The sequence below is a fragment of the Ornithorhynchus anatinus genome, chromosome 6 (assembly GCF_004115215.2).
Source record: "Ornithorhynchus anatinus isolate Pmale09 chromosome 6, mOrnAna1.pri.v4, whole genome shotgun sequence".
NCBI lineage: Eukaryota > Metazoa > Chordata > Mammalia > Monotremata > Ornithorhynchidae > Ornithorhynchus > Ornithorhynchus anatinus.
In genome coordinates this window covers 15,517,176-15,527,092 of record NC_041733.1, presented here as the reverse complement: position 1 = coordinate 15,527,092, position 9,917 = coordinate 15,517,176, and the positions used below count along the sequence as shown (strand labels likewise).

The following is a 9,917-nucleotide window of genomic DNA, read 5'->3' as shown; positions in this document are numbered from 1 at the left end:
ATCCAAACAAACGAAAAGCCGCGGTTGTACAATCAGTCACTGCCATGCTAAATGGAGCTCCGAGTGAAGCTGAGCAGAGTAGTTTCATCCATTACAGAAGGATAATCTGCCTACCCCAACTCAGCCTTGGATTGCATTTTCAGAGTCCTCCTTCCATCAGTCGTTGGTACTTATTAAGCACTTACTGTATTCAGAGTGCTGTATTAAGCGTTTGGGAGACACATTCCCTTGCACACAGTGAGCTCACAGGCTACAGTCTCTGTGTCACGGGGAAAGCCTTGTCCATAATTCCTTTAATAATTGCTAGCAATCTCCAGTTTCCAAATCTTTCTATCTGATCTAACTCTTTGTATCTGTGGTTTATCGAATTTCTCAAATTAAAGAGACATCGTAAAATGTGGATTAAGACGGTGGGCCCTACGTGGGACAGAGACCGTGTTAACCCGATTAACTTCTATCTACCCAGAGTAGTACAGTGCCTGGCACTTAGAAGTGCTAACCAATATAATGAAAATAATAATAATAAATAAATGTGATCCCTGCCCTAGGGGAGTTAACAGTCTAGAGGACTATCCGGCTGAGTAGGCCTAATATCTACACCCGGTTATTGTCCACTTGACGAGCCCGACCTTGGCAATGCCAAATCGCCTCCTGCTTGCCGGTTTACTAGGTGGGCAAGCCTCCAAATGGGAGTTTGGAAAGGTTCCCTGAGGCCCCAGCCTTTGTGGGACCCTTTGAAGTTAGCGCTTAACAAGTAGCATTATTATTACTATTACTCTCTCAAGCCCTTAGTATCGTACTCTGCACAGAGTAAGCGGTCAATAAATACCATTGATTGATTTTTTAAAATGGTATTATGTGTTTAATCTGTGCCAGGCACTGTACCAAGAGCTGGAGTAGATTCAAGATAATCAGGTTGGACTCTGTCCCTGTCCCATATAACGTTCATAGTCTTAATACTCATTTTACAGCTGAGGAAACTGTGGCACAGAGAAGGTTAAGTGACGTGCCCGAGGTCACCCAGCAGACAAGTGGCAGAGGTGGGATTAGAACCCAGGTCTTCGGACTCCCAGGCCCGTGTTCTTTCCATTAGACCATGCTGCTTCTCACATTTGATAGGGTCTGGAGAGTCTGAGGGTGGGAGATATTAAGGGATGGGTGGTCTTTCCTTTCCCTTAAGACCACCCGATGGAATGGTTGTGCTGGATTTGCTTGAGGGTAAACGGAGTATTGGGAAAATTTTGCTCTTGCTGTTCATTCCCGAGTTTTAGCTGGGAGTCTCTTTGGGACAGGGATTTTAGTGTGGTGCTTTTCTGTTCCCTTGTGGAAGTGACACCTGGCCTAACACAATACTCTGGACCCGTAGGCCACTCATTCCATGGTAGAAAGGATCATGAGAGAGGTTAAGACCGCAACTCCTCGCTCCCCGAATCCTGAAGGGCTGAGCTCGAAAAATGCCTTTCTTTCAATCGTTTGTAAAGAAGGTTGGCTAGATTTTCATTCCAGATTTTGGGTGATGCTTTCTGGGATAAAGTGACCAGAGCTTTTCAGATCTAAAGTGGAATGAGGGAAGAATCTCTCAGGGAGGGACCAAGTGGTTAAGCCTGGGAAAAGGGGGAGGAATCAATCAATTAATCAATCAATCAGTGGTATTTACTGAGTGCTTACTGTGTGCAGAGAATTGTTCTAAATGCTTGGGAGATCAGCGTGGCTCAGTGGAAAGAGCACGGGCTTGGGAGGCAGAGGTCATGGGTTCGAATCCCGGCTCTGCCACTTGTCAACTGTGTGACTGTGGGCAAGTCACTTAACTTCTCTGTGCCTCAGTTACCTCATCTGTAAAATGAGGATTAAGATTGTGAGCCTCAAGTGGGACAACCTGATTACCCTGTGTCTACCCCAGCGCTTAGAACAGTGCGGTGCACATAGTAAGCGCTTAACAAATACCAACATTATTATTATAGTTCAAGAGAATTAGTAGTCACGTTACCTGACCATAAAGAGTTTACTGTTTTCAGATAGACATTGAAATGAAATTCCAATTGAGTGTTGAGGAAAGAGGGAAAGTGAAAAAGAGAGAAAGGAGGACGATGACTGGTTTGAACACGGTCCTTGTCCCAAGTGGGCTTGCAGCCTAAGGGAAAGGGAGAAGAGGGACTCATCCCCATTTTACATAGGAGGAAAGTAAAGCCCAGGGAATTTAAGTGACTTGCTCAAGGTCACACAGGAGGCAAGTGGCAAGATTAGAATCCAGGTTCCCCGAATCCCCTACACATGCCCTTTCCACTAACTCTTTGCTTTACCCTCCCCCTACCCCACAGCACTTTGTGTATGTATATACATCTCTATAATTCTATTTATTTATATTAATGACTGTTTACTTATTTTGATGAGTATATATACCTATAATTCTATTTATTTATATTGATGCTATTGATACCTTTTTGCTTGTTTTGATGTCTGTCCCCCCCCTCCTAGACTGCAAGCCTGTTGAGGGCAGAGATTGTCTCTCTTTATTGCTGAATTGCACTTTCCAAGTGCTTAGAACAGTGTTCTGCCCACAGTAAGCCCTCAATAAACCCGATTGAATGAACAAATGAATGAATGAATAACCTATGCTGCCTCCCAAGGGTTTAGTACAGTGCTCTGCACACAACAGACACTTAATAAATACCATCGATTGATCGACTGATTAACCCCATCATCACCAACAGTGACACCACGGCTATGTGATGATGATAAATTAGAATGTTGCACCATCCATTAACCCCCATTCCCTTCTTAGAGAAGGAAGGGCAAAGTCTCTCTGGGTGAATGTTTTCTAGATCCTCTTGGACTCCATGGCCCCGTCTGGAAGCTCAGGATCCTTGGATCACAGCCCTGGAGATCCTGGGCAAAGGACCAGTTCTGTTGAGAGGGTCCCAACTCTGCCCCAAATTTCATTCTCCTGGAGGCTAACATCTAATCTTACAATACTCTCTCTGGACAATTAAAGAGCAGCTCTGACCTGACTGTCAGCCCCTTGGGGATTAAGGTCAGTCAGTCAATTGTATTTATTGAGCGCTCACTGTGTGCAGAGCACTATACTAAGTGCTTGGGAGAGTACAACATAACCTAGCAAGCGCATTCCCTGCCCAGAATGAGCTTACAGTCTAGAGAGGGAGACAGACATGAATATAAATAAATTACAGATATGAATATGAGTGCTGTGGGGCTGGGAGGGGGGATGAAAGAAGGGAGCAAGTCCGGGTGGCACAGAAGGGAGTGGGAGAAGAGGAAAGGAGGGCTTAGTCAGGGAAGGCTTCTTGGACACTGTAAGATCGTTGCGGGCAGGGAATGTGTCCGTTTACTGTTATATCGCACTGTCCCAAGCGCTTAGTACAGCGCTTTGAACAGAGTAAGTGCTTAATAAATACAACTGAATGAATGGATGAATAAATGCAGGAGATGTGCCCTCAGTAAGGCTTTGAAGGGAGGGGAGAGTCATTGCCTCTCGGGTATGAGGAGGGAGGGCGTTCCAGGCCACAGGCAGGATGTGGACCAGAGGCCGGCAGCGAGATAAATGAAATGGAAGTACGGTGAGAAGGTTAGCGTTGGAGAAGCGAAGTGTGGGGACTGAGTTGTAAGGGCTGTTTCTACCATTTGTAATGTATAGTGATCGCCCAAACGCTCAGTAAAGTACATAGCCCTTAATAAATACCATGGGTTCATCGATTGATTGGGCAGATGGAGGTGACGGGGGCCACAAAAAGAAAAGCCAAGGGACCAACAAGGGCTCGAAAGGCCCAGCATGTACACTTTTCAAAAAGTCCGGTTTTGCAAATGTGCACATTTTACTGAATTTGCTCAGCATTTTACTAAAGTAACTGAATATCCAACGCCCGTGGGGGTCGGTGCCTGTTATTAGCCCCACAAAGAGGCCGGAGAAATTAAGGATCAGAAAGGATAAGGGCCTGAAAATGGAGATAGGATTACAGAAGAATAGGAGGCAGGAGGTGTCTTTTCTCCTCCTTTTCTTCCTCCCCCTGATCCCCATCCCTCACTCCTCTTATTACCTTGACACAATAATTCTTCCCTGCCCGAGCTCAGGAGCATAGACAGGAAGCATTCCATTCAAATTGAGGTCACAAAAACGACTTGGGTTCCACTTTCCTTAAGCTCTCCGTAGTCGGCCTTCCCCTTTCTCCGCTTTGAGGAATCCCGGCCACAGGTAAACTGCCTGGCAAATGGACACGGAGCCCGCAGCTCAGCAACTTATTTTATCTTCTCTTGCCCTAAGGAGATGTCTGCTGATTTAGTGGCCGGAGTAACTCTACCTTCCTCTCGGATTGGTTGAGAGAACCTGTCATCGGAGCCGGCTGGGTTAGCGCCTACTGTAGGGCAGGTAAGGCTCCCTTCTCGAACAGATCAGACTTCTTAAGGCAGCAGCGCACCTGGATTCCTAAGGATTAGCCATGAGACTTTAGCATGTTTGAATCTATTCCAACTCGGTAAAGATTTTTTTTTTCCCCTCCCCGCTGTTTTTTCCCTTTCTCAGATTTGATTGGAAAGTCAGGAGAGGGAAAGCGGTAGGGGTAAGGTGGGGTGCCGGGGGGAGGAGAAGGTGGAAGGATGAGTGGCAATGGGCTCATTCTAACTACACCGACTCCCGACGAAACCTCAGCAATTGTCCAGTTGAAACCAGTTGCTATGTCCGGGGAGACCGGGGAAGACACCTCCGTCTTCGAGGACATCAAACCGGCCATAAGGATCTTGGAAAATCCGCACGACCTGACCCAGGTAAGCCGGGATCCGGTGCTTTCCCGACCCAGACGTGAACCCCTTTCAGAACCGTGTTTTCGGGGCGAAGGGTGGAGTGGGCAAAACCGGCGAGGGGTGGATTTGTTTTTCCAGATTTTTCCATCGGATGTGTCCCTTCCAAACTTTCTTAAAGAGCAGAAGTAAAACTGGAAAATATTTCTCAGAGTTTATCCACGCGCTGGCTATCTGTTTCTCTCTAAATAATGGATTTTTGAGAATGGATTTCAAAAGCATTTGCGGGGACGGAAAAACGAGCATTTTCTTGGAAGTCTTTGGAGAACTTATTTTGTTGTTAACTCTTCCTGGCGTGATTGGAAGACGCCACTGGGGTTCGAGAAAACTCTGTTTTCTCTGAATTGGCTTTCGGACAGGGAGTGGGGTGTGTACTTGCTGAGATGAAAAAATGATTCTGGGAATTTGTACTAGTGCAGGAGTCTCAGTGATCGAGTTGTACTAGTGGAGACAAGTATGGAATTCTCCCGAGTCGACTGGCCCCTCTGCTTTCTTTAGGGGCTACAGCGGCACAGATGAAGATTAGGGAAGCCGGTGGGTGGGGGAGAGTTCAGGGGTACACTGATATCAGGAGAAAGATGACAATTTGCTGTTTAATTTCAGTAGGAAGTTGAGCGACTTGTTTTGGGAGAAGTCGACGGAGTCTTTCTTTCTCTCTGCTTCCCCAGCCTTAAGCGAGATTCCTCCGCTCAGAGAAGAGCAAGAAAGAGGGGGAAGAAGCTTTCTGTTTGGGGAGTTCAATTTATCAGAGATCCTGGGAAAGTGAGCGAAGCGGATGAGGGCCGGGGAGACGGAGGGGGTCCCGGGGGGGGGGAATGGTTCTTGAATGAAAAAAAAAAAAAGAAACTCAATGGAACCATTTGGGTCCGGTGCCCTGAGAAGGAACTTCCCCGGTCCTCCCTGGAGTGACGTGCTAATGTTTAGGAGGCTGGATTTGGCGAGTGATTTCATAAATCGCCCTTAAGCAAGGTTACTCTTGATTGTTTTTTTTTTCCCTCTTCATTTGGGTGGAAGAGACAGGATGTGGAATGCGGGGAACTTGGCTCTCTGAATAAGTGAAGGCATCTCAGAAAGAAGATAAAATTGGGGAGGAAGAACTTGGAAACAGCTGCTCCCCCGCGGATCTGAAACGTTACGTTTCTCTGAGGAAAAAGTGGTCTCGATGCAGACAGAAGTCAGGTTTTGAGGGTTGCCCGGGTCCTTTTTTTTGAGTGGGGCCAGTTTGCTGGGAGATGAGGGTGGGGTCCTTTTCCCAAACGAACGTGTTGTACTCTGGCACATAAGTGTAGTGATTTCATTCATTCATTCAGTAATATTTATGGTGTGCTTACTTTGTGCAGAGCACTGTGCTAAGTGCTTGGGAAGTACAATTCAGCAACAAATAGAGACAATCCCTGCCCACAGCGGGCTCACAGTCTAGAAGATGGGAGATAGACAACAAAACAAGTAAAGAGGCAACAGTAAAAATATGGAACGCTTCACGAATTTGCGTCATTCATTAATTCATTCAATCGTATTTATTGAGCACTTGCTGTGTGCCGAACACTGTACTAAGCGCTTGGAAAGTACAATTCAGCAATAATGAGAGACAATCCCTGCTCACACTGGCCAGGATTACAGTCTAGAAGGGGGAGACAGACATCAAAACGAGTAAACGAGCATCAATCTAAATAAATAGAATTAAAGATATGTACACATCAAAACAAGCCATTCATTCATTCAATTGTATTGCTTGAGCGCTTACCGGTCAGTTGTATTTACTGAGCGCTTACCCCCACCCCGATCCATCTCTGCCACCCTCGGAAAGCGGGGAGCTGAAATTAGACCCTCTTAAACCAAAGTTGCAAATTGACTAATATTTAACCTTATTCTTGAGTTTCATTTCACGGCTACTGAAAGATCCCTAGGGATAGATGGATCATCCTGGTCAAGTGGACGGAGGGCTAGCATTCATGGGAGAAGCAAGTGGGATGTGATAGCAAAGCCCCCAAGACATTGATTTTGTGCAGGGAACATGTTTACCAACTCTGTTATGTTGTATTCTCCCATTCGATTAATACATTGTTCTGCAAACAATAAGCACTCAATGAATAAGGTTGGTTGATTGATTGTCGGGGCTAGAATTGGTGGTGAAGTTGGCTGTGAGCTTGGAGCGATCACAGGTGGGAAGGATTTCCCCGAGAGGGAGGGTCGAGAGAAGCAGCATGGCTCAGTGGAAGGAGCACGGGCTTTGGAGTCAGAGGTCATGAGTTCGAATCCCAGCTCTGCCACTTGTCAGCTGTGTGACTGTGGGCAAGTCACTTAACTTCTCTGTGCCTCAGTTACCTCATCTGTAAAATGGGGATTGAGATTGTGAACCCCACGTGGGACAACCTGATTCCCCTGTGTCTACCCCAGCGCTTAGAACAGTGCTCTGCACACAGTAAGCGCTTAACAAATACCAACATCATCATCTACAGCCTAGGACAACTGTCTTCTCCCCCTTCCCTGACCCACCATTCCTACTTGGCTTGACCTGGCCCTTGACTTGTTCTGTATAGGAATTTGTGAACTTGGACGCTTTACAGGACATTCAGTGCGGTGCTTTTCATTCCTTCATTCAATCGCATTTATTGAGGGCTTACTGTGTGCAAAGCATCACACTAAGTGCTAGGGAGAGTACACTATAAAAATAAACAGATACATTCCCTGCCTGCAACAGACTTATAGTCTAGAAGGGGAATCTCTTCTTTTCGGTGTCCTGAGCAGTGGAACACAGATGAGCTTCCTGGGAATCAGTTGTCCTGACTCCTTGGCCTCTCTACACACTTTCCTTGAGGCGTCTCAGTGGGTGTAACAGCAGAATCTCCCTTTCAGTCCACTCCTGCTTCTCTTCCTGCTCATCTACCTTTCTCATTGACTCTTTGGACATCTCCAAGGGGGAAGGTCCACCAGAGTATCTAAGCTCTGGGTAGTGTGAGGGAATGTGGCAGCGTGGACTTGCGTATAGAGCAAGGGCCCGAGAGTCAGAAGACCCCCTAGTTCTAATCCCGGCTCTGCCGCTTGTCTGCTGTGTGACCTTGGGGAAGTCATTTCACTTCCTCTGTGCCTGTGAACCCCATGAGGGGCAGGGATTGAGTCCAGCCTGACTAGTGTGTTTCTATCTCAGAACTTCGAACAGTGCCTGGCACATACTAAATGCTTAACAAATACCATAAAAAAAAACCAAACAAAAAACACCCAGCTGGCCCAGTCCCTTGGGCTGTGGATCTACCGATTCGGGGTCACTGCCATTCCTCAGAGCATCTGGTTAGCAAGGAAAAGCAAGAACAGCATGAATTGTTGGAAAGGGCTTCCCATAGAGAAGGCTGTTTTGTCAATCAGTGGTAATTATTGAATGCTTACTGTGTGCAGGGCACTGTACTAAGCTCGGGAGAGAGTAGAGTAGAACAGAGTTGGCAGACTCATTCCCTGCTCACAACGAGTTTACAATCTAGAGGGCTGTCCTTGGCCAGATTCCCTGTGTTAGGCCCTTTTTCAGATTTCAGGAGATCGGGCTAGAGCCACGTCAGGGCAGGGAGAAGGGGAAAAAGGATGGAGGGAAATCAGCGATGCCTAGAATCACTTAGCGAAGTCTTTCTCTCGGGTGTAACTGCCAGCCCAGGTACTTATTTGTTCTGCCTCCGGCTCCTGGGAGGGTGAGAGAAGGGCTTCTCTCTCGCCTCCTACCCGATTGGCCGGCTCTGTTCTTTCAAAGAAACAGAAGCGAGGTGATCAACTCTGTGTCCTCGGAAGCCGGGTTCAGAGGACATTCCAATGTGCCCTGACTTCCCTTTTGCCTCTTGGACAGCAGTTATGATCTGTTCGGCACTCATCTGGGCCCTGAGTCTGGCCAGCTGCTGGGGTCGGTTTGGGCTTCGTGGGAGAATGTTCCCTTGTCCTCACCTCCCAAGGGAACACCTCCATTAAGCCAAAAGGGATGGCATCTGGGAGGGGCCGACGCGGATTGTGGATTGATTTGCATTAGTGCACTGAAGCAGCACGGTGTGGTGGATAGAGCACGGACCTGAGAGTCAGAAGGTCATGGGTTCTAATCCGGATGTTTGGCCTTGAGCAAGTCACTTCATTCATTCAATAGTATTTATCGAGCGCTTACTATGTGCAGAGCACTGCACTAAGCGCTTGGAAGGTACAAATCGGCAACAGATAGAGACAGTCCCTGCCCTTTGACGGGCGCACAGTCTAATCGGGGGGAGACGGGCAGACAAGAACAATGGCAATAAATAGAGTCAAGGGGAAGAACATCTCATGAAAACAATGGCAAGTAAATAGAATCAGGGTGATGTACATCTCATTAAACAAAATAAATAGGGTGATGAAGATATAACTTCTCTGGGCCTCAGTTCCCTCATCTATGAAACGGGGATTAAGACTGTGACCTCCATGGGGGACAGGGACTGTGTCCAACCCGATTTTCTTGTATCCGCCCCGGTGTTTAGTACGTAATAATTATGGTATTTGTTAAGTGCTTACTATGTGCCAGAAACTGTATTAAGCGCTGGGGTGGATGCAGGCAAATCAGGTTGGACACAGTCCCTGTCCCATGTGGGGAGCCCAGTTTCAATCCCCATTTTACAGATAAGGTAACTGAGGCACAGAGAAGTAAAGTGATATGCCCAAAGTCACCCAGAAGACAAGTGGTGGAGCTGGGATTAAAGCCCATGACCTTCTGTCTCCCAGGCCCCTACTCTATCCACTACGCCATGCTACTTCTGTAAGTAAGCTTCTCATAGTAAGCACTTAACAAATACCACAATTACTGTTATTATTATTAGTGTTTCAGAAGGTGTCCTTATCTCTTCCCGGATCATGTTCCCCCGTGAAAATGTTTCCCTTGAAGGAAGCAATGTGGCCTAGTGGAAAGAGCTCGAGTCTGGGAGTCAGAGGACCTGGCTCCACCACTTACCTTCTGCGTGACCTTGGGCAAGTTACTTCTCCGGGTCTCAGTCCTCCTATCTTCAAAATGGGGATCTCCTATCTGTAAAATGGGGATGAAGACTGTGAGCCTCCCGTGGGGCAACCTCATTCCCCTGTATCTACCCCATCGCTTAGAACAGTGTTCTGCACGT

The 9,917-nt window shown here is 47.1% G+C and overlaps 1 protein-coding gene across 1 annotated transcript in view; it reads left to right on the top strand.

Annotated features, from left to right (window-relative positions):
• The first annotated feature begins 4,579 nt into the window (after window positions 1-4,579).
• Window positions 4,580-9,917, top strand: part of LOC100073840 (Krueppel-like factor 5) — a 63,833-nt gene continuing 58,495 nt past the window's right edge. Inside the window, exon 1 of the mRNA XM_007669893.4 lies at window positions 4,580-4,776. Coding sequence (XP_007668083.2) covers window positions 4,609-4,776 — 168 coding nt within the window. The 5' untranslated portion in view covers window positions 4,580-4,608. The remainder of the gene's footprint in view (window positions 4,777-9,917) is intronic.